The sequence below is a fragment of the Leptosomus discolor genome, chromosome 1, assembly GCF_034619465.1.
Source record: "Leptosomus discolor isolate bLepDis1 chromosome 1, bLepDis1.hap2, whole genome shotgun sequence".
In the NCBI taxonomy this organism is placed as follows: Eukaryota; Metazoa; Chordata; class Aves; order Leptosomiformes; family Leptosomidae; genus Leptosomus; species Leptosomus discolor.
In genome coordinates, this window is record NC_141391.1 from 17381395 (window position 1) to 17406975 (window position 25581).

General features: G+C 38.4%; 1 protein-coding gene across 3 annotated transcripts in view; it reads right to left on the reverse strand.

Annotated features, from left to right (window-relative positions):
* Positions 1 to 995: 995 nt before the first annotated feature.
* Positions 996 to 25581, reverse strand: part of GUCY1A2 (guanylate cyclase 1 soluble subunit alpha 2) — a 155552-nt gene continuing 130966 nt past the window's right edge. For 2 of the 3 annotated variants that reach the window (XM_086481777.1, XM_086481776.1), the window contains 2 exons: positions 14794 to 14948; positions 996 to 1203 (listed from right to left, as the gene is read on the reverse strand). In XM_086481777.1, the coding sequence (XP_086337903.1) occupies positions 996 to 1203; positions 14794 to 14948 (363 nt within the window). Of the gene's footprint in view, positions 1204 to 14793; positions 14984 to 17303; positions 17311 to 24725; positions 24760 to 25581 lie in introns of all 3 variants that reach the window. The other variant, XM_086481775.1, reaches the window with a different exon arrangement.

A 25581-nucleotide genomic window follows, 5' to 3' on the forward strand; every position in this document is an offset into this window, starting at 1 on the left:
GTTTTCACAAGATCAATTTTTTTAAAAAAGTCCAGGACTTCTACCAAAAATCAGTTTGGCTCGCAGTTTAGCGGGAAACAAGCCCCACTGAACAGAACTCATTCTGTTTGTCAATACATTGATCTTGTACACTTTGTTTGCATTGTCCTGGAAGGACTGGACATACAGCACTGTAGGACAAATATTGAACATTATTTTATATAAGCAAGACAATGCTCATCTAAAGCTTTAGCATAACATTAGGTAAAGAGGTTTAGCAAAGTCTTTTTTTCTGTAAAATATTGATTTTTTGTTGCCAAAAAAAGACTTCTTCCCACTTGTATAACAATAAGGTTTGATAGGTAGAACATATGAAATATACAGTAGCTTCTTCTGAAAAGCTATCTAAGCTCACTCAGCTTACAGTATGTGGAATGTAATTATCCAGAAAGTGAAATATGTATAAAAATAGGTAAAATTCCTACAATATTTGTATTGAGTTATAATTCCTCCTGCCAGGAAGGTTACAACAGGTCTACAGTATATGTATGAAATGTTTGTTCATAAAGTTAAAAACACTATTATCTTACTGAAGAACACATTAAATGTAGGAATGCATAATCAGAACTGACTCTCAATTCTGCTTAGCTGGTGCAAATCTACAGAGAACCATCATCCTTTCTACACAAAACAAAACCAACCTCTAACTGGAGAGTTGGATTTTTTGTTTGGTTGGTTTTGTTTGGTTTTGTTTGTCATAGAGGGGCCAGACTGAAGTTTATGAAAGACATTCCTCTGGAAGTGGAAGTACACTGTTTAATTTTTTTTTCCCTATCTCCACTTTGTTTACTGACAGCAGTCACCCACCTTTTAAAATGATTATTGCCTGACATTACATGGAACTTTTACTGCTTGTTCAGAACAAGGCAGTGAAAGAGAAAGAACCTCCATCTCCCCTGTCATGACCCAGTTCTGGGCTTGTGCTTTTTTGACGAGTCTTTGATCTGCAGCAGGCCTCATAGGCTAGTCTCCCGGAGGAACATAGTGCCAATGTTGTAAGAAACCTTTCTCACTCTGGCAGATGTGATGGAGGGTTTTGGTGGCTTCTGAGCACTTCTGAACTCGAGGAAGTAACAGATCCCAGGAATTTCCTTTGGAAAGTTTTCTGGAAGCTCTTCACGGGAACGAGGGATAAAAATAAAATTTTCTTCCATTTTCAAAAGCCTAGGAAAAAAAAAAAACAAAACAGAGGGACATAAAAAACTATTAAACACAGTCCAGAAACATCTCTTTGGAAAAGATTGATCTTATGTGGTCCCAAATAAAAAATAAAAAATTAGTTTAAAGTATTATGTAACATCTAAAAAAATCATAACCCAGGATCCTCAGCATATGTTAACTTAGCATCAGCAGCTTCAAGGAGCTATATCGACTGAGATAGCCCAAATAAACACCTTCTCTGAAAATCAGTGTCAGCATTCAGAAAGTCATGTACCAGAAAGGGAACCAAATTCATAATGACCATTACCCCTAAAGTATCATTTGGCTCACTTAAAACACTCCAGTCTAGCCAGTTGTGCGGAAAGGAACATTTCAGAGTGATGACTACCACCAGATCTCCTGCTGGAAAGTAGGTATGAAGGGGACAGTGCTTGGGAGGTCTCATAGGTAGAAGCAGAGTGGTCAGTTTGTGCCCTTCTCATACTCAGCAGTATTGTATCTCATAAATTAGGTTCAAATACATCAAATCCAGCTTCAACAAAAAAACAGAACCAAACCTGACACTATTCATCAAAAGAATCCGTGGGTTTAATCTGGGCCACCTGGTTGGAGTCAAAAAGGGATACAGGTTCACAGGAGCCATGAAGCCACCCTCCCGTCATGTCCACACAACTGGTACAACATCACAGACCTGACTATACTGCCTTTTGCCATTTGTCATCTTCCTCCATAGTGAAGAAATCTCTGGCTAGATCTCAAAGTTTACGGTCTCTTTATCAAGTATCTTCCCTGAAACTAGGTGGACTTCTAAAATAAATAGCTCTATACATTTTCTTTTTGTTTCCAGTAAATTATGTTGGGGCTATTCAGTTCCTTGCAGAGTTTAAAAGAGCAGTTTTGAGGTAATGGTAAATTCTGAGCACAGCTGGATATACGAAAGCAGTCTTCATCTTCTCCCCTCCCAAGATACTTGTTCTTTCTCTCAATCAATCTAAAGCCCAAAAACATCAGTGGGAAGAGCTTTATTAGCTCCAGCAGATTTTGTAATAAGTTGTTTATTTAATGTCTCTAAAGCTGATTTCTGGGAAGTAAATGAACGAATGAATTCTGTTGCCAGCAGAATTTTCCAGGATTCTCAGCGCATGTATTGGCACTTCCTTTACTGAGTATTTTTCATGGGTTTTGGCTGAGACAATCTTTCTGAACTCATTGAAATATAAAGGCATTTTCTTCGCAGCTTTAAAATAATCTCTTATAAATTCAACAATGTTTTTGCTTTTGAACTTCTGTGGTGGTCTTTGTTTAGCATGCAGTTTGAATGTCATAATCTATTTTCCAGACTGTTAATTTTATGATCAAAATATTGTAATCTTTTCTAAACTACATGAGAGTTTGCAAAGGCCTCTACAGAGAAGCTTTTCTCTTTCAATCTCTGCAATGCTTGCAGTAAATATTTTGCATTTTAAAACTACAGACTTAATACACTACTTCCCAAACTAGATTTCTGCAAGCAATAGTTGAGTACTTAGAACTTTCTGAGCTAAACCTCTAAGCTTTCACTGCAGTAATTCTTCCCCAAAATGATTATTCACTGTGGAGCACCTGGCCTTGCTAAAACTCCTCTGTTTTTTTTCTCAGAGCCTAATATTACCTAAGTACAATGACAGTTATACAAGTCTGAAACCATAAAAAATATATTTATATATACACTCTTCTATTCTGTTCAGGGCTGGCACTGAGTTCACTTGATATTTCACAGTATTTTCCTCATAGAAGTGCAAGATATTAATTAAGGGCCTTGTTTCCATTTGTTTTGTGAATTGTAACTTGGTTGTAATGAAATGCACCAGAAGTGGTGGGTGACCAACCAATTAGTCCTTTGGAAATTCCTCTACTACTGTGGGTTGTGATAGACTCCACATCCCTATAGTACCCAGACAGCCTTTATTGGGATGGCATTTCAGCTCCCAAGCAAGCCTGGCAGGAATTCTTTTTTACCAAATGCTAATGGAAGCTACTTACGATCTTATTCTATCCTATTTACTTTAGTTCATACTTTTAAGAAAAAAAAAAAATAAAAATTGCTGGCTCTTACAATACTATTAGAAAAACTTCAATCAGACCAAAAATGGCCTCTTAGCATTCTCCTAAAGAAGAGATTCTTCAAATTCCTTACATATATTGGTGCTGACACTTGGTTTTCCAGGCTGAGAATGAGATAAGGGTTCAGAAATTGCCTCTGGTTTCTTACAGCTTTGTGTATGCACTAAAGAAATAAGGTACCTGCCAATCTTCAGTGTTTAGCAGTGAGGACATTTTTCTGCAGGAATCTTCTCTCTTATATCTAGGCCATTCACAATGTTAAAAAGAAAACACTAGCAGATGATGGCCATGGCCCAGATCTACAGCCCTTTCTAAGTTTCTTGTCTTCCTTTTCATAGGTACAAAGAACCTCAAAAAATACTTCTGCGAAGCAGCTGAATGAATAGTGCAGATCCTCAGTGAGGGCAAGGCTGAGCCACATAACTAATTTTTGAATTTCTCTGCTGGCCCAGGGGAAGAACCAGTGTAAAACCTTCTGGTCTGGAAGATTTCCTGGTTGGTGGCACCCAGTTCTGGTTGTTTGTCTCACCTTGTGGACCATTCTCAGAGCATTTTGTTGTGGCCAAGTCAGATTGCCTGTTCTGAAAGTCTGAGAACACAATCGATCCTTCACCTTCCGGAAATTATATGGCAGCTTAAACTCTGCACAAATTGTCCACCGATCGTCCCATAGTCATAGAGCTGAAGTTGAAGTTACATGGCTTCTGCAGTTCAGGAATATGCATATAACAACTAGTCTGAAATTATTCCAAAGTATTTATCTCATCTGTGAGTTTCCCTTAACAGCACTATCACAAACGGTATTTTTAAATTAGGTTATTCACAGGTTCAAAATTCTGGGTTCCACTCACATGGCTGGATATACCATTTACAATTCAGCGCTTAAATTGTGAGGGTCAGGCTACTCAAGCATTTCTATAAACTGCCTGTAACTAGGTCTGCCCTCAGCTTCTCTTCTTTGTTGATGTTTCAGAGGAGGAAACATTTCTTAAACAGTGATTTGTAGTTGATTAACTTTTGAGATCTTCCCCTTCTAACCTGAAATCTTCCAGAACTGTTCAAATTCTTGTTCTGTCCATTCTCTGGTGGAACTGCTGTTGCTTTCTGACAAAAAGAGATGGTATCTGAGAATTATCCCATTTATTTTTTCATTTTTTGTTCTTTCATTTAAAAAAAAAAGAAAGGTATCAGTATGGAAACAGAAAATGTGGTTATTTTCTAGTGGAAACAAGAAGCATTTCAAAGCCAGGAGGTCTGTGTGTGAATGAAAATCAACATCATACTTAGTGGGAAACTTGAAGAAGCTTTCAAAAGCCATAGCTCTTTTTTGCATAGATTAAATGATAGTGTAATTATATTCAAACTAGTTCGAACTAACAAAGATTTATACTACAGAATTACTTGTTGCAAGGCACTTTACATATGCTGAGTGCATGTTTTCCACAATGATTCTTACTCTCTCCATGCCCACTGGAAAGCAGTATCATCTGTTTATCGCTCCATCTCCCAGAGATGTCAGACCTTTGTACTTATCACTGGATGCTGTGAAGATTAATTAATACTCATACAATAAAAGCACACCTGCTTGCCCTCAAGCTCAGCAGAAAGGATGGCTGCAATTCTTTTATTATTTTTTTTGTGACAAGTGGGCTAACATGCTCCATTCCTTCCCAAAAAATATACAATCACAAATTGGAGTATATGTCCAAAGAGAGGAATAAAATTGTGAGAGGACCAGCTACTTAGCAGCCTGGAGTAGCAACTCCTTTGGAAATATGAAACAGCAACTCCTTCAGAGAAACAAAAGACTATCTTCTTTGAGAACTGTATTTCCACAGCTAAAGCAATAAATGATTAAGACATGTGCTAACTCAACACTAGCTGCTGCCAGAAACAGCAGTGCTGAGGAAGCACTCACCTAGCTTCAGTGTGCTCTAATACTTTGAGTTCCACCGTCAGGGCTTCGGAGGACACATTGCTGTACACTGTCCAGAAACCTTTGAAATCTCCTCCCCACTGCCGTGACTAGTGCTTGCTGGACATGCTAGCACAGGTTGCCACATTCCAACAAACTTTGCAAATCCCAGCAAATCCCAGCAGGTTTGTTCATCCCCAAGACCCCCGCACACTGCATAATTTGCAGTTTTCAGGGATCTGTCTTTTCTCTTGCCTGTTACACCAGGCTTGTCTTAAAAGCCACCTTGAGGCCACATAGTGACTATGTGGCCAAAGCCTTCCAGAGTCAACAGATAGTAAGAAGCAAGCAAGCAAGCCTGGTGATGATGCAGATTGTCCTCAGACAGACTCCTCCTCTTGCTTGCCAAGCTTTCCACTGTCCCCTGACTGCAGCAGCAGTTCAGGAGTATCAGCCTCCCCAGAACAAAGTATAGCACCTCCACCTGCCTGCACGGTTTGCTCCCTTTGGTCTTCCTCAGGCCCTCCACAATAGGTACAGGGGGTATACTTTACATCGCAGTTCCTGAGATATGTGCCATAAACTGATAGACCTACCTATGTATATTAAAAGTATATATTATATAATAACCTTCAAACACATGTTCATATCTGATTAGATGAGACTAATTATAGTATTTTCTGCTTCAATAAACTATGTAACAGGAATACAGTATTCCAGTAAGGTATTAACAACAGCCAAATATTTATACAGCTTCGGTTTTGCATCTATATACATTTTAACCTCTGTTTAATGAATTTCCACGTACCCTAAATAAAGGTCATGTTATGGTAGGGTTTGGCAATTTGCTGAATCAGAGTTTAAAAAGCACACACTCAGAACTGAACTTCAATGTAAACTTATTTTAGGAAAATTGTTTTGTATAGACCAAAATTTGAACAATTTTTCTAAAAGAAATACAATGCACTACAATAAAGGACAATATGCAGAGCCTTCCTAAATATAATATGCACCAGGAAAAGCAAATTGGCCAAGTCAGTCTTCCATAAACGTTACCTTTCACAGGGATTGTTATCAACAAAAGAAAAGGTTCTTCCTGCCCTAACTCCTAAAGAACTGTAAAAACTGTAGTTAGCTTTGTTCACATACATCTATTCACTGTTGCAATCAGGAAAATTTAATCCATGGCTTTCCAAATGGTTTCTCAAAAGACTGTCTCCTGCTGGATTTCTGAGCTCTTCTGTGGCAAAAAGTGTTGGTCACTTCACCAGATGGGCGTCTGGTTCAATTACATATGCCAGTTCATTTGTTTCCCTACAAATTCAGTTGATAAATTATTAAGGCACTCATTACAATATTGGTAGGCAGCTTATAAAATACACTGTATAAAGATATGAACTTGCTATTGTAATGCCAAAAATCAGTGAAATTGGTTCTAAATTTTAGTTGCTTTGAATTTCTCCCTTAGTTCTAGTCATGCTAGAAAGACCAGGAGACTGAAAACAAAGCTTGACTATGTCTTGATCTAGTTAATTTCACATTGTAATTTACTGGTTTTTTAAATTATGGAAGTTCAGGTATTGATGTTTTTTCTTCATACAGAATCACAGAACCACAGAATGTTGGGGGTTGGAAGGGACCTCGAAAGATCTTCTAGTCCAACCCCCCTGCCAGAGCAGGACCACCTAGAGTAGGTCACACAGGAACGCGTCCAGACGGGTTTTGAATGTCTCCAGAGAAGGAGGCTCCACAACCTCTCTGGGCAGCCTGTTCCAGTGCTCTGTCACCCTCACAGTGAAAAAGTTTTTCCTTATGTTAATGTGGAACCTCCTGTGCTCCAGCTTGCACCCATTGCCCCTTGTCCTGTCATTGGCCATCACTGAGAAGAGCCCGGCTCCATCCTCCTGACACTCGCCCTTTCCGTGTTTATAAACATTAATGAGGTCACCCCTCAGTCTTCTCTTCTCCAAGCTAAAGAGACCCAGCTCCCTCAGCCTTTCATCATAAGGGAGATGTTCCACCCCCTTCATCATCTTTGTGGCTCTGGGCTGGACTCTTTCAAGCAGTTCCCTGTCCTTCTTGAACTGAGGGGCCCAGAACTGGACACGCTATTCCAGATGGGGTCTCACCAGGGCAGAGGAGAGGGGGGGAGAACCTCTCTCAACCAACTGACCACACCTCTTTTAATACACCCCAGGATGCCATTGGCCTTCTTGGCCACGAGGGCACATGGCTGGCTCATGGTCATCCTGCTGTCCACCAGGACCTCCAGGTCCCTTTCCCCTACGCTACTCTCTAACAGCTCAGTCCCCAACCTGTACTGGTCCATGGGGTTGTTCTTTCCAGGTGCAAGACTCTACACTTGCCCTTGTTGTATTTCATCACATTTCTCCCCCGCCCAGCTCTCCAGCCTGTCCAGGTCTCTCTGAATGGCAGCCCAGCCTTCTGGTGGGTCAGCCACTCCTCCCAGTTCTGTGTCATCAGCAAACTTGCTGACAGTGCACTCTGTTCCCTCATCCAGGTCATTGATGAATACATTGAATAGTTCTGGTCCCAGTACTGACGCCTGAGGAACTCCACTAGATACAGGCCTCCAATTAGACTCTGCCCCATTGACCACAGCTCTCTGACTTCTTTCCTTGAACCAATTCACAGTCCACCTCACTACCTGATCATCCAGACCACACTTCCTCAGTTTAGCTGCAAGGACACTGTGGGAGACGGTGTCAAATGCTTTACTGAAATCAAGATAAACCACATCCACTGCACTACCATCACCTATCCAGCTGGTTATGTCTTCATAAAAGGCTATCAGGTTGGTCAAACATGACTTCCCCTTGAATAAGCCATGTTGACTGCTCCTAATGACCCTCTTATCCTTGATATGCCTAGAGACAGCACTGAGGATAAGTTGTTCCCTCACTTTTCCAGGGATGGAGGTGAGGCTGACCCGTCTGTAGTTACTCAGGTCCTCTTTCCTGCCCTTTCTTGAGACTGGAGTGACATTTACTTTCCTCCAGTCCTCAGGCACCTCCCCTGTTCCCCACGACTTACCCAAGATGATGAAGAGTGGTCTAGCAACAACTTCTGCCAGCTCCCCTCATCACCTGTGGGTGCTTCCCATCAGGGCCCATGGATTTATGTATGTCCAGCTTGCTTAATTGATCCCTAACCCAGTCCTCATCAACGAAGGCAAACTCCTTTATCCTGACTTCGTCTAGGGCCTCAGGGGTCTGGGGCTCCTGAGGACAGTCTCCAGCAGTATAGACAGAGGCAAAGAAGGCATTCAGTAGCTCCGCCGTCTTTGTATCCTCTGTCACCAGGGCACCCGCCTCATTCAACAGCAGGGCCTACATTGCCTCTAGTGTTAATTTTGTCTGCAGTGTGTTTGAAGAAGCCCTTTCTGGTGTCTTTGACCTCCCTTGCAAGGCTTAACTCCAGGGAGGCCTTAGCTTTCCTAGTTGCCTCCCTACATCCTCTGACCACAGTCTTGTAGTCCTCTCAAGTGGCCATCCCCTCCTTCCAAGATCTGTCTTTTTCCACTTGAGTTTGCCCATCAGTTCCCTGTTTAAGCATGTGGGTCTCCTGTCTCCCTTTCTTGATTTCCTACCCACTGGGATGCTCTGATCTTGAGCTTGGAAAAAGTGGTCCTTGAATAGAAACCAACTGTCTTGGGCCCCTTTACCTTCTAGTACCCTGTCCCATGGGATTTCCCCTAGCAATTGCTTGAAAAGGCCAAAGCTGGCCCTGCTGAAGTCCAGGGTTGTGATCTTCTTGGTATTCTGTTCTTACCACACAATACAGATCAATTGTAACAAGATTATGAAAAGACTAGCCATATTTTCCAATGCAATATATTGTATATTGCATGCAGCTCAGCACAATGTCTGTCACTGACCTTTCACACTTTTATTTTTCGCCCACCTAAGCAGAAGGAATACCTGGTCTCTGCTCTCTGCTTAGGGCATTAGAGAATTAGGCTCAGTGATTAGGATTGCACCAGCAATAGTAAAAGGCCCCAGGTTTTGTATTGATCTAAAAGTGCTGGCCTCAGGACTTGTCTGGATTTGTCTAGGCTTGAGCTTTTTGTTGTTTTAGCAGTTGTCTAGCAGTCAGATGACTATTGCTTAAATATGATTTAGCTTTAGTTTAGCTGCATGGAACTGTGGTGTAACATATACTGCTAATTAATGAACTGTGGTCTAACACAGAGTTCTTCTGTGTAGGGTGAACTACCTATGAACCTTGAATAAAAATGTAGTGTCACGTAGCACAGCAGAGGCCCCAGGACCTTAATCACAAATCACAGTGACTACAGGGGCACAGCCTCTTGGAGGCAGATGACACTGGAAACTGAAAACCAAGAATAAATCTGTGCATTTTGACTAGACTTCTAATACTTTAATTACACTAACAATAATTTTTTGTGTCCACAGGTAAGCTGTGTTCCCTTTCTGTCCATGACTAAATTGCCTGTCCATGAATATGTCTCATGAAAGCATACATGGTGAATTGACTAATATAAAAAAACCCATCTTTTTTAAGGATGCTCAGAAATAAAATTTAAAATAATCTGAAAATGCTCTTAGACAGCAAATCTATTTGTTTGTCCATATGTGGCAGAAAAATATAGCTGTAGATATAGATATAGATATAGATATAGATATAACCTGTAGGAAAAATAAGATATTTTTATAGATATAACCTGCAGGAAAAATAATCTGATTAAATTAAAAATCTACAAGGAGTTTATAGAAATGTATAGTTTTAATTTAAAATCCTTCTTAATTCCCTAAAAGTAAAACTTCTTCCTTGCAACTTTCTGTGAGATAACTGTTAAAAACTTATTCAAATTCTGCATTTTTTAATCAGTTTTAAAGGGTGAGGGGCAATTTAGACAGATGAATCAGCAGTGACCTTGCCCAGCTCCATAAGGAGACATACTTAGTTGCTCTCTCTCCTAAATCCTAAGGATGTGGGGTACAGGCTGTTCACCTCTGCCTAAGCTCAGGTCCCAAATGTATTGCCCAGCATATGATAATGGAAAGTATCTGTACCCATCACCTGATACCAGAAGCACCTTCTCCACAAGGGAAATATGTGCTAGAAAAGACCAGAGGTGGAAAGAAGAGGAAAAAAAATATTAATTTTTAAATATAGTTACTTGACAAATAGCAACAATTATGTTTACCTGGTTTTGATAACTGCTTAGAGATCCCAAGACATTATATTGTAATACTATTAGGGAAACAGAATGAATGTAGGTATATTATATTAATATCAGATAAACATTATTATTCAATGCTGAAACAAAGAATTAAAAAATACTTAATCTCTCTTCTGTGCTGAAGAAGAGTCTTATAAATCTCATTGTGCTTCCTTCCTGAGTATGGAAAATACAGTAATTTTATTCAATTCAGGATAATGGAGATGAATTAAATAAACCTTGAGCTGGATTTCCCAGTTTACTAAAGGAACAGAGAATATGTTATTTTTCTATACCTTCCTGGCCACAGGCTTAAATAGGGACCAGTCTGGGATCCTCTACTTCCTCTCCAGTTTCTATGTGTTTCACTGGAAGTTTTACCAGTGCTGTTCCAGTGATTTCATTTTACAACGCTCAGCGATTCAAGCAAATAGGACTCTCTAATCTTTCAGTCAAAAGACCTGTCTGAGTCAAGAGCAAGCTATTTTGAACAGAAGTGAGCTCTTATGCCCAACAGATCCAAAGGCCACCATTCTAAAAGATGCTGTTTCACACTGCAGAGCTCTGCCCCGGCAGGTGTAAGTGGAGCAAGGCTGCCCCAGGTTCACTGCTGCTGCTAGGCAACACCACAACTTATATTTATAATTTTAGACTCTGATTCTTACATGGGCAGATTATGGGCTCACAGGGAAGTGTCTGAAACCAATAACAGTCATTCTGAAGTGTGATTATAATTTGAATGCTGATGATACTTTATAATTCATAATCAGTACTGTAAAATGAAAGCTGATAAATATTAGACATGTTTCCAGTATCTGCATGCTTTGTAAGCATGAAACTTGTATCAGAATTTTCATCAGGAGGCATGGTAGACACAAACTTGTAATGATAAATGCCCATAGTTCTAACTAATTGAAAATTTTTTTATTTTCATACTGATTGCAAAATTATCTACTTTGGAAAACACTGTTTCTTAGGTAATAAAAAATTTAACTGAGTACACAGGAGCACAATATGATAAAACAGAAGCATTTGATGGAATATAAGGTCAACTATGAAGACATATCAGTTTGCAATGAATCACTTTATTTGTACACAGCAAATTACATAATCATGCAAATCATATTTAAGAAAAGTTATGTACAGATGCATCAGATCACTACTTGTTTATTTGGATAATACCAGTATACTATGTTTAAATCTCCTAGATCACCTTCAGGAGCTCTGAATAATTCTGCCCTTTAGAGCATTTTGTAGTTGCAGTGTCTCCTGGCCACTGTGTCAGTAGTGGCATCCCTTGACTTCTTCCCTGTCTGTTCTCATGCTTTCAACCATGCCAGAATGCATGGTTTGAAATAGCCTTTCTAAGTCATCCCATGCACATCCATTTTATTTTCTCTTATAATTTCTGAAGCATGTAAAATAAATTCGTTCCTAGCCTTTTCATCATTACTTTTAGCCATTCATCTTGAATGATAACTGCCTCTCATTCAAACATATATTTTCTTGATATTTCTACTTCCTTTAGCTGTAACCATGTATCTAGCCGGTTACTTGCACTTAAAATTCTCTGAATCAAGCACTGAATATGTTCAGCAATTAACAGCAGATTTTTATACGTAGTACAATAATGCAGATAACAAATACCAACAATTCTGTATTTTGTTGTGTTTTGTTTTGCAATTTTATGTTATAACATTACTGCATTGTCAGTCACTTTTCCACTATCTTCCCTTTTTGAAAGCAACAGTCTAAATTTGTAACTTTCTGGAAGATAACCCCAGACATGATGATCATACAAGGTGAAAGTTTGGCCATCCTGAAACAAATAGTCCTATTCTTACTGGATTTCATGGAATAAAGGGAAGTGAATAAAAATGTAGCCCCCTTTTTGATGCAACCTGGAAGACATACAAGGTGAGAAAATCTGACTCACAGAATACTAGCTAGGTCCCAGTAAGAATGCTCTCCAAACCCAGGTTACCTGCCCAGGGAGGTGGTGGAGTCACCATCCCTGGAGGTGTTTAAGAGACGGGTAGATGTTGTACTTAGGGACATGGTTTAGTGGTGTTGATAGAGCTAGGACAAAGGTTGGACTCGATGATCTTGAAGGTCTCTTCCAACTGACACCGTTCTACGATTCTATGATTCTATGACTTGTTACAGTACAATATGACCAACGGCAGCCAGGTAGAGGTGAGACACAGACAAACAGAAGCTGCCTTGTCTGTGCTACAATGTACTTGGAGTCAGATAAAGGGCAGCATAAAAGCACAGATTTCTAACAAACTCCGTATACAAGCCCTCAAACTGGCCTTCAGAACAGACTTTTTACCAGCAATGTAATGAAAAGAAAACATAGAATCACAGAATCATAGGTTGGTTTGGAAGTGACCTCTAAAGGTCATCTATTCCAACCCCTCTGCAATGAGCAGGGACATTTTCAACCAGATCAGGTTGCTCAACAATGACCACAAATCTGTCGTCTCACAGAAGAGGTGCCATATCACTCTCATAACCAAAACCAACAGAACTGGCACTGGCATGCTGAAAATGACTCCAGCTTCAGCATGCCAAGAAAAGAGTTCTGTGCATCATTGGCCTCATAAATCCTCATTACTTGTATTTCCAACTGTATTTTTCTTAAAATAATATTAAACTGTCTAGCTTACCATTTTGTGCTCTCAGGGACACAAACTTGAGCAACACCATAGTCCTGACTGGAATCACACTCCTGAACCACAATTGTGAAGTGCTAAGATCTCTCTTCTGGAAAAGTATGGACTGCACCTTCAGAATACCTCTAAGACCTTCTCAGGTTGGAGAACATCCCTTTGTAAGAACCGTTGCTATGCAAGAAATGTTCAGGTCCCTGTCGTAGGGCCTTGGTTCCTTTTTGCCAGAATCACTTACCTCCAACTGTATAAAATTAACACCAAATGTCCTGCCACTGTGTAAGTTTTCAAAACTAGGACACAACTGGTGAACATTCTTGTGTTCACTTTTCAAACAATGTCTTACAGGGTTTCTCTTCCCACACTGGAAGACCAGGAACCAAAGCCACTAGAAGATTGTATGCGGAAGGTCACAAAGATAATTTCTTTTCAGGTGACGCCAAGTTCCAAACAGCAATTTCTTATATATTTATTGAATTTATTTTTATTTAAATGAACAGATTTTCTATACCCAATAGTAGGTTGGGTCTGTGTTTGTCTTGCATGTTACCAGAGAACTGTATGAATCTGCTTCAGTTCACTTTGTGACCAATAGTCTATTCAGTTTTTCTGCCTCGTGTTCAATTAGCTACACTTGCTCCATTCTGTAAATCTGATCTCAAGTTAATGGGCTCTTCAGAAGAATGTCATTTTATTCACTGTTTTTAATTACTTTTAACTTTAATTTCTGACTGATTTGTATTTTAGCATATCAGACGCTTCAATTCTTGGATGAAGAAATGCCATTTAAAACTTTAATTTACATAGATAGGTATGGGGAAAAAATATTGAGATTCACAGTTTGGTATAAGAAAAAAAAAAAAAAAGAAAGAAAAGCAGTATTGTTTGAGCAATTGCATACAGATTTAGCACAGAGAAACAATCCCAAAACCTGAGCAAAACCATACTTCAGAAAATTACTTCAGATACAGAACATTGGAAAAGATTGAGATCTCCTGCCAAAAAAGTGAGCACATCAGTAGTAATCCAAGCAGCAGAAATTCTAATAGTCAAGCTGTCAAATCTGAACAATAAGGAACACCTTTTTTATTTAGGAGCTGTTCCTCATAATCACATTTAATCAAGCATTCTCTCTATTAGCATAATGTCTTCACAGTGCTAGGGATAATGCTTTGCCATTTTCAGACTTTTTTCCTGTATTAAGGAAATGCTTCTATCAAGTGTCTCTTTACAGTGCTAAATAAGAAATTTTGTCTTCAAGAAAGCACAAAAACTCTTTGAAAGCTTGCCCTCACTGGCAAAATTGAAGACTTTCTTCTGAGCCAATGGGAATATGCTTCTCTCCATAAAATGTGTCTAGCGGGTGGAACCCAAATCCTTAGCCTGAAGGTGTAATAATACATAAAATTATGGTGCTTTGGGAGACATCTCCCACTTCTTACTACACATTGTTTTAGGCAGGAGTGGTTGGCCCTCCTGTTGTGCTTCCTTGCCTCCACTCCCTGACTTATTTTGCATTCTGATGCAAAACTGCAAACAAAAGACTGACAGCCCCATGCAACACTTCTTTCCAGTTGTCCTGGTGCCCTGCTGACTCTCTGTTGAAGTTCACGTGCTGAGGACAGAGCATGTTACAAGATCGAACTCAAAACAGGCTTAAATAAAAACAGTATGAAAAGGCTAAGAAGACTTACTGGTATGTGGTTGGACTGACATTGATGCGGCATGGGTGACTTCCTGACTCAAACTTGCTTGCAAGAGTGACATTGTTCCCAAAGAGACAATAACGTGGCATTCTTACACCAACGACGCCGGCCAGCACTGATCCTGAGTGAATGCCTATCCTCATCTGGGAAAACATGAGATCCATGTCAGTTTGTCTCTCTTGTGCTGCCCAAGGTAATGTCATTAGCACCTGTTTACAAGCCAGTCACAGCAACCTTTTCAAAGAAATAACAAATAAAAGAAGAAAGAGAGAAATGGAAGAAAACAGGCTCTCCCATTCTTCTACCTTAATTAGATGCAGTTAAAAAAAGAAGAACAAAAACATGGTTATTTTTTTACTAAAACTATTTTCTTCTTCTGTGCAGGTTTGCTGGAGACTAAGACAGTCAAAACAGGAACCACAAACAGAATAGGATGGGATCACCAAGAGTTACTGCAATATCAGCCATTTAATTACACAAATAGATACATTTGAGAGGGTTATTTGGGGCACCACTTCTAACACAGGCTTTAAAGTAAGACCCAAGTTTTCTCAAACTGGCAGAAAGAGTAGTAAAGTGGATTGAATGAATATGACAGTTTTATCTTCTTTGTATTTTCTTCTTCCAAACTCCTCAAGGTGTAAGGTCTTTCTCACATTGTCAGAGAGACAGTCCAACAGTGAAAATGCTGACGATTAAGGCACCGATAATTTTAAAAAGAATTTTATCCTCCTCAAAATAAGCAGGAACAAATCTCCAGCAAATTAAAAGTGACTATTCTAGCAATCATCTGCTGCAGGTTTCCGAGATGTGGCGATTACATTGATCTGTAAAACTTGGAGTCACCATCCTAATTTCTTTCAGAGTGAATAATCACAGAGAGATTCATTCTGCATACATTTCAGCAACGAATTGTGTTTGCCAAGAAAATAATTTTTACAAATAGGAAAATATTTTTCTTCTGTTAACTTTATAACATTAAAAAATGAAAAGAAGATATTTATATCTTCTGAGGATATTCTTACTCATAGCAACTGGACTATTGCAAAACATGAGATAACATGGTCCTTTCATTTACTTATTTCACGGTTATCACACTGTTTTTTTCTGTCAATCCATAACACAATACATATTTACTCAAATACAAAAAAAAAATCAGTTAGATTTTTTTTTATTTTAAGACAAATGCCAGCATTTTATAACCTTGATGCTTGCGAAGTTCTATAAGCATGTGGGATCTCACATTATTTCACTGACTATAGTTCTTCCCATGTGTTCAAGACTTTTACCATGCAGCTACATACCCTTTTCATCTTGTTTCTCTCTTATATGTCACAGGCAATGGGTATAGCATTATATCTGCTATACGCTAAGGCCATGCATAACCTAAGAACATGTCATTCTGCATTCGATGTGATACTACTTACAGTATCACTGTAAGTATTCTCATAGGCAACATAGAGATGTCAATCTTCACAATAATGCTGTAAATTACAGATCAGGATTTTTTTTTAAAGAAATTCTGTGCATAAATAGCACTCAAACTTAATTTCAAACCTTTACTGCAGTTTGGAAGGCAGCTATCAAATCCTTCAAATACTCTATCCTATCGGCTGGGAAGCTCCCACAAATTTGCTTTGGCTGTGAACATCTGTGCAAATCCATTTCACCTGCATTATTTTGGTCATATATGGGGACATGAAGATTTCCTGCTTTTGCCACAACATACATTTAAACTCCACTGTTCATTTCCAGTGAAAAAAGTGCTCCTGCAGTCAAGAAGTGAGCAAACAGCCCTTCTGCATATTAGTGAATTCAATACCTGCTGTCAGCAAAAGATCACAAGCAGAAAGTCTTGCTCACAGAACAGCAAGTATGCTGCCAGCTTTCAATAAATAATAAAGAACTTGTTTACAATGTCGGTTTTGTGAGATGGGAGAAGGATTAGTCATTTTGTACACAATTTTAAGAACAGAGCTAATGCTACTCTACACATGTAAGAATCACAAATAAGCCACTTCCTGTAACTTCTTCTAGGGTACTTTGAATCACATGTGAAGGCCAGATTGAAACTATAACAAAAAGCACTAGCTGTTGGAAACTGGAAATAAGACTACACATTAGAGTGGAGGGAAAATCCGGTAGCAAAAAATGTACTAAGAAAATAAAATTTACTTTTGCAATACATGCAGTGAAAGCTAAAGTTGTTGGTGGTTGTTTTTCTGCTTTCACTCTTGAAGTGCTTCATTTTATATGTCCACATAGGTTTTTTATCATTCAGTACTTCAGTGACAGAGGACTTCCAAACTATTTCTAAATCCATCAGGATTTCCAGATTCTCAGTAGCAAAAGTTCAAGCTCTCTTGAAGAACCCAAACCCCACTCAGACAGTAAATGCTTTCAAGATATTTTCTCATGATTGTCTCAAAAAACCACTGCGGAAATGGCCTTTGTGTTTATGATTTTTCTGCATGTGTCAAGGAAACCAGACATTACACTGTCAGGCTTGCTGAAAAAAAATACAAGCTGATATACCATGCTTAATATAAAATACTTTCCTCTGCAAGGTTACATGAATGAAGCTACAGCCATGTCAACTTCCACAGAAAAACTGAGGCTGGGAGTAAAAATAAATCCGTATTTAAAATTTCACTCAGGAGTACATAGATTAGGTCTTCTGTGAACTGCTTGACTTTCAGAAGGGATGAGACAGAAGAAAGAAAACAGCTTTTCTATTTAATATAGTGTGTATCTAAAGAGATTTTTAAAACCCTTGGCTTGGCTGAATACATAACATTTTTTGTTCCTCAGTATCTTCGATATTTTTTAAAAAACATGCTCCTACAATAAAAGAGGTAGATGGTCTCACAAACACAGGTTAAACTACATAGAGCTACTGACAAGAGTGTCAAAACCTGAAGTTTTCACTGGGTGCAGGAGAGTTAGTGTGGGTTTTCTCACTAAATCATAAATGTCTGATACACGACAAAATTACACCAAAATGTCTTGCAATAAAGCTCCACTTCTGCTTCATTATATGGTTCTCTACAAGAAAAAGCCTGCAACACTGATGCTACTGCCATGAAGTATTCCTTAGTGTATCTTATACTAAGAATAACCATTATATTGGTCATATATAACTTTGTAGTGAAATATGCTTTTCATAAAAATGTCCTTTCAAGATTTTATTTCATCCACAGGTAACTTATTCTGGCTTTTTCCTCACTGCATTGAAAACTGTTAACAGTTTAAGGTTTTTTTTTTACAAAGGAAGAAAATGCGCGATCAAATTATTAGCAACAAGACACTTATTGGGGCACACTAACCTCTCACATTAACTTTGCAGCAAAAGAAAATCTTCCTAGAGAACTTGACTTGGAACAACAATAACAGTTACAGATGTACAGTTATAGTTCCCAAACTATATTGTATATCCATCACTTATCAGTGCTTTCCCAGAACAATTACCATTAAAGATTATTCATAACACATGAAATGCAAATTAGGTGGCAATAGGATGCATTATTTGTCTATCATAACTATTTAGTGGTTTATGCCCTCTAATTATGTGTAATATACATTAAACATATATTAACTATTTTAAATTGAACATATTTAATAAAATGCATGCTCTCCATCTGTGCCGACTGCTCCTTTATCTGTCCCTAATTATTTGGCTAAAGATAAAAAGGCAGCATATAACTGAGACCAAAAGTTCAGAGGCATTATGCACACAAATGGAAAGACAGCTCTTTGGAAACTATTACAAAGAGACGACAGCTGTGGAAAAAAAACAAAAAAACCAAAAAAAAACAAAACCACCAGAAAATGCCAGAACCCCATAGTCAAGGAACAGTGAAGAGATGGACAAAGGCAGAAGACATTTCTAGAGCAAAATATTGAAAGGCACAATGGAGAATAAAGCATGAACAGGTGTGAAAAAGAGCAAGAGACCTGTTAGAATCCTTTTAGATAAAGAGGAACAACTCGAATGAGCTGCAATGGTAAGATTTAGAGTGCAAAATGACAAGGAGAAGAAAGATTAATCAATTTGATCTTTGCAGCAGCTGTGGTAATAGTGAGGTGGAGAAAAGATGATGCGAGTGTCTGAGGCACAAAAGCAAAGCAGCCTGCATTGATCAATGGAGGATGAGAGGAATGACATAGCTATGTGGAAACAAAAAGAAGCTTCCAAAAATTTCAAAGAAAATGTAGCAATATTTGCATGTTGCCTATAGGATAAGGCACAGGGAGCAGAAATGGCTAATACCTGAGTGACAGGAAGGATAGTGGTTTTGTACAATAGTGGAGATAAAGAAGGTTCATAAGGAAAGATAAGGAGCACTGGAGCTACAGTCATCCTCTGACGGGTAAACATGCCAGCAGTGGTAGCAATGAGAACTGATAGTCCAGACTGGATTGAGGGTTAAAAGTCAAGAACAAACAGGAACAGGAATGATCAACATAAAAACATTTTGTTTTTCTGAACTGAACATTCTGTTTATCTGTTTTTCTGATGTAACGAATATTAGAGGAGCTGTGGGTTACCCGTTTACACCACCTCATTGCCAAAGCATATTTTTTTCTTTCTTATAGGTAAAAGTGCTGGGTTTAGTTTTGGTTTTGTGTTTTTACCTGCTATGCAGTTTCCATAAGTCCTAATAGCCCCAATGCCTTCTTAAGCACCACACTGAAAACTGCACACTTCCATCAAAATAAATCCTATTCAAAGTGAGACACAAGTAAATGCAACATTGAACTCTCATAACACGTCTACACTCACTTTATGGTGAAGAGGCAAAAATGATTTATAAAGAGTAAAGGAATGCAGTGGTGTGCCTGAATTAAATGTCATCATTGCTAATTTATTCCTTAATAGCTTTTTCTGTTAATCACTGTGTTCACAATAAGAAAATCCAGTAATTTGCTTAATGTTCAAAGCTTTGAGCTTTTTTTCTTCTAAAATCTTGTTGAAAAATGCATTTTTTCTTCCCTCTCCTCATTTCCCCACAAAATTTTTGAGGAAAATAATGTCTGATATTAAAGAGCGAGCATAAAGACACCATTCTACAGTCTGAGAAGTAGTAATTGTCTCCTCAAGAACATTTTATAAAACCTCCTCAAATCTAAGATTTTTTACCAATATATGTCTGCATGTTGATAAGCAACAGAACACATTAAAACCCATATTTCCCTTCAGTCCAAATGGAGACATTGCATTGCAAGGCTTAAAAATACTTCCTTTATTAATTAGACCAAAACAATGTTACAAGTTGCAATGATTCCTGAAGGGAAAACTAACTGGTTTTTTAATTGTTCTTCAATCTTCTTATGTACACAGTGCTGTGCAAAAGTATCTGCAATCTTGGTTAAGGGCTTAGAAATCTATTTTAAAAAGCATAACCTGTGCTTAATTCAGAGGAAAAGGAAGGAGACATCAGAGACATCTTTCCTGATAGGCAACAGCATGAAGAATTGCACAAGGACATGACAGCGAATGATTTCTGATTTGAAAAGAAAAGGCTCTTTGTGGACAGTACTGAAAGGCAGAGTAGGCAAAAGAAGAGTCTGTAGGTACCTTTCTTCTTGTCTGCCAGTGACGAGTAGTTGATGTTATAACGTGCAAGCAGACTTTCCAATTCAAACCAAAGGTACACGTAACCTGTCTTCTGATAAGCACAGGGCAAAAATACATGCTCATTTCCAAAACTGTCTCTCTACAACCAGTAATTTTTAGTTCAGGGATTTCCCAGACCAAAAGAAATCCTTTTTGTAGAGGAAAGGTGTTTGCCATTCACAGTTCTTCCTGAAATATGAACTACAATAATATTTCATGGGAGCGGTAGCTGTACACATTCTTTCCACCACACATACAGAGAGAAGGACCTTAATAAACAGTTCTCACACTCTGAAAAACATACACTCATGCTAGAAGAGAAGTCTCAGATTGCCTCACAGGTTAAGTGCACCCAGAAGGGCTCCAAATTAATTTTCACAGAGCTGCCTGCCTTACACAGACCCTAGGCTGAAGAAGTGAGGGCAGACTGGGAAGTATGTGACACAGTTTGGAAAGCAACCACGGGCAGAAGTAACCCCCCACTCAGCCAGCCTGCAACATTTCAAGCCTTAATAGTGTAACTGACTGGCCGCTGCTCAAGATTTAGTACTGAGCTGGTAGCAGAGCTCAGGGCTGATATGAGGCAGTAGCTGTTTGGACATACTTCCAGGCACATGGATGCCCCAAGCCATCAAAGCCTTTAAATAGGAAGCATTCTGCTGGATCAGGACTTTTGACAAAAGTTTCAATAATGTATGTGGATATCTGTACACTACAATCTCTCAGACAAATAAAGCACTTCTCACTGTCTGCCCTAACCCACTGAGTGATACTCTGTGTTTCAATAAGGACCCTCTCCCTTCTCTGCTAGCAGTGGCCTTCAGAACGGAAAATGTCACCTCTCACAGATCATCTCAGCTATTAGTCCGTGACACACTGCTGGATCCTTTCAAACAGAATGTGCCAAATTCTGTAAGACGTTATCTGCTCTAATATTTTGTAGCAGCTTCTACAACAGTGCTATCTCTAAATCTTAACATATACCTTACACAGGGACATTTATTTGTAAACTGTGTTAATGCAAAATAGACTTTACAGAGCTCAGAGGTCTAAAATCACGGGACACGATGGTGAGTCGATGTGCCTTTCTGCTCCTTCAAAGAACTGCAAGTTGACAGTACTGACAGCTATGCCCTGACATATGCTTTAGTGTGTGGGTTATCTGTATTCTTAGATAGATTTATAAATAACACAGTGTCTTTCTGGAAAGGGACATATGACAGTACAGCTCACTACAGAATTGTTGCCAAGGAACAGACCAGCTTAGAAGAAAATTTAGATTACTTTGAATTTCACAAGGTGTTCTATAGAACTAAACTACAGGATATATTTCCCCCATATTTGAACAACATTTGGAGAAATGAACATTTAGCTTTTTTCTAATGAGAATTTCCAAGATTTCTTACTCGTAGGCTTAGAACTATTCAACCCATCTGAAGCAAAATACACAGAAAATTGTACAAGGACAATGTAAAATACAACAATAAACTAAGAAAGATTGAATTTCTTAGGCTTACTAAATCCATTTTAAAAAGTTAGTGAGTAAAGCACTAGTGGTTTGTGTAAAAGACATACAATTAAATTATAACCGATGTGATGCACATTACATATGTATATCCCTGGACTGTGGTCTTGTCATACAGTCACCTCTACTGAATACGTAACAAGAAGCTATGAAGCATTTCTACATAAAGCCCAGACTTGAAAGGTGAAATTCCATTCTCTTTCACCTTTTCTTCTGTTATAATTTAAGTTAGCCCTGCTTTGAATAGCAGTTGGATTAGATGACCTCCAGAGGTTCGTTGCAACTTCCTTTATCCTATTCTATATTTCATACCCTATGATGAAAAATTACACCCCTGTGAGCTTTCAGCAGCAGTATTAAGTAGAATTAGATGAAGTAAAAATCAAAACCAAAGACTCAGACTAGTTTTGAGGGCTCATTACTTATAGCAACAAATGAAAGTTTCTACTGGGGCAAGGCTTTTTGGGCCAGATTCTGTCCTGAGGTATCAAGTGAATTCACTATGGTGCTGCTCAGGGTCTAGGTTAGAAAAGGATGTGGGTCATCTGAAGACGACATCTTACCTCAAATGATGTGCTGGGGGGGGGGGGGGGGGGGGTGGTGTGTTAAACAAGGTAAATGAGAACTGCTAGAGCTGCTGAACAGAAGAATAAGTCCTATATCCTTCCCCTAAGATTCCAAAGAAAAGATGTTAATGTTAACGTGTTTCTTCATAAGCTGCTTTTCCCTCCCCAACAAAATGTTGTATATCATTACTGATATACCATTTAATAAAACCCTTTTTTTTTAATTGTTTTCTTTGAATAGTAATTTCCACAGCAGGAATTTAATTACTATGTGAATCTGTGTGTTCAGGCACTTAAAAAAGAGCTAATCATTCAAGCAAGCCCACATAGCAGTGGAGGATTTTTCCCAGCCTTCTCTCCCCTGACACCCAAAAAAGAAAAAAAATTCGTCAGAAAGTTCTGTTTGATCCTTAGTGTAGGAGGATATCTTTGTCTCACAGTGCCATCATATGTCAAATACCGAATGGACCGGGTGATACTTTAACAAGGCTAAATGACACATGCTCAAAATATTTAAGGGAACAAAAACCCTGCATGCTAAAAAAAAAAAGTTGAGCATAAGGGTTTCAACCTTAAAAAACAGTCTTCTATACTTTTGCTAATTTAGTCATTTAAGGTAGATTTCACCTAATTTCAACCACCTAGAAGTTAGGCAGCTCATTTAAGGTAGATTACTAGACTCCTTCTAAACCAAGGAAGTAAATATCCTCAAGGCTGCAATTCTTCTCATTCCAAAACGGGCACCTAGGAAGGACTGGATCAATCACTCCTGAGGGTGTCTAACTCTCTTGGTAGAACAGAGAGGGACTTTTACTGGTGAGTTTAGCCTGGACACCTTATGCATAGACAACTAAAGATAGATGAGATGACTACAACTGGCAAAGTTGACACACTTTCATCTTCTTTGCTTAAAATGAGCTACTTCCCTGTGCATAAATGATCAAAGAAGCAGGTGTTGATGGATAGGACCCTGTCAGAAGATAATCCTATTTGTAGAACAGCAGAAATTTCTTCAGATATTTTAACATAATGGACTTTGAACCCAGCCTGCAATCTTTGAAACTGTAAAATGAAATGACCTTTCAATGGAAAAGTCGTGCTTTGTCTTTTGATCATAGTATGTGCTTTCATGCGTCAATGAAAATCACGTTGGCCTGCTTTGGGAAGAGCTTGGAACTAATCAACAAGGATCTGCTGCATGACAGCTTTAAAATCTACAGAAACCATTGACATATACAGAATCTTACAGTTTTACTACTAGAAGCAACCTTATCTAGCCTATGCACAATAATGAAGTATCTGCATCAAGATTCTTCCCAAAGGCTTCTACACTGTTAAAAAGACCTAAATTGTTGCCTATGTCATTTAAACATTTACTTCTGCAAGATGCTTTAATACCTTTTTGCACAAAGAGTAGATATATTTTAAGTGTGTGGTTTCTACTGAACCCCCCAGCGTCTTGCAATCAGCACCAAGGCAAACATAATCAAGATAAAAAATTGATTTAATCCTCCTCTTCCATTTGGACACAGAAGACATGACAAAAAAATCAATGGGCCAGGTTTTGCAAATATGCCTGTTCATAAGTTGGGAAAAGTGGAGAGACTGGTTCGTTTAGCACCTTTCAATCTAAGAAACAATATATTCAACTAAATACAGACAAATATCAGAAACAAGTCAATATGTGCCCTCTTTTGATATACAGTAAATCAAGGAATGACCACATGCAAATATAAAATGCTAAGAACGTCCCAAGCTGTGCACAAGCTTGCTTAGTGTTGCAAGTTACAATAGGTAAAAAACAGTTTGCTTCCTTGTGAAGAAACTTAGGACACTGCCATCATCATAGAAGTTTGAATATTAAATGTTCAACATTACCACTCTCACGCTTAACTAAAGGATAAATTGGCTTGTAAAGTACAGAATATTTCCATATAACAGCTAGGGCATACAGGTATTTTATAACATATAGGTTCCAATGTTATGACAGCTCACAGTATTAAACTACCTTTATACATCTTACTCATCTCTAAACCGATAATGATGCTGTGCTCCTTTGCTTGTTCATCAGTTCATTTTTAAGAACTTCGATTTCAATAGATTTAACACAAGACAATATAACAGCTAGAAGATGACAATAATTTTTGTAGACTTTACACTCCTCTTAAGCCTGAGCAAGTCTCCATAACTTGCAGGTAATGATTAGCCTAACAGGTAATGGCAATTGCATACAAAAAGAAAAGAGGCTCTGTGATTGTATGAATCATATAAACAAAAGTCTAAGAATTCACCTTGGCTATAATTGGGAAGGGGTTTAACACTCCTTATTGGCCTTTGTACTTCACCATCACAGAGCTTCAGACTTATGCAGGGAAAGTGAATTTCTTCCTCAGTGAAACTGAAACACACATTTGCATATAAAGATTTTTTTCAAGTCCTTCAGACAGGCAAATCCACTAATCTGAGAAAATCTACTTCATACAACAAACGGAGTGAGCATGAAGAGAAAGGATGCTGTTTTGCACTGAACCAAGGATTTTAGCAAAGCATTCACAGACTCTCATGATTCATGTGTAGCTAGCACTTCAGCAAGTCAAGCAAACTTTCATGACACCACAAAACAAGTATAAAAAAAGCTAGCATCAAAACTCAAGAGAGTATTCTGTACAGCTCAGCTACCTTCACTGAAAATCTAGGTTAAAAAATAAATTTGTAAATCAAATGGCTATAGAAATCAATGAAAAATCACTCTAACACTCATGTAAAATGTAACATTTTTTTATTCCTAATTTTAAGCTGCAAATCTGCAAATCTACAATACCTGATGATTATTGCATGTCAGATGTGCCATGAATGGAAATGAGATACTATTTTACTGTCTCAACTGGTTCAGATAAAATTGTTAACTGCACTTCAATTTTAAGAAGAGTATTTAGGATAAACTTGAATGCTCTAGTGTTTTCATGACTAGAAAGATATCAATCTTATTTTCAAAACAATTAGCAAATGAAGACCTGATGATGTCAAGAATAAGACAAAATCCAAACAGATGGAGACAAATTGCTCTC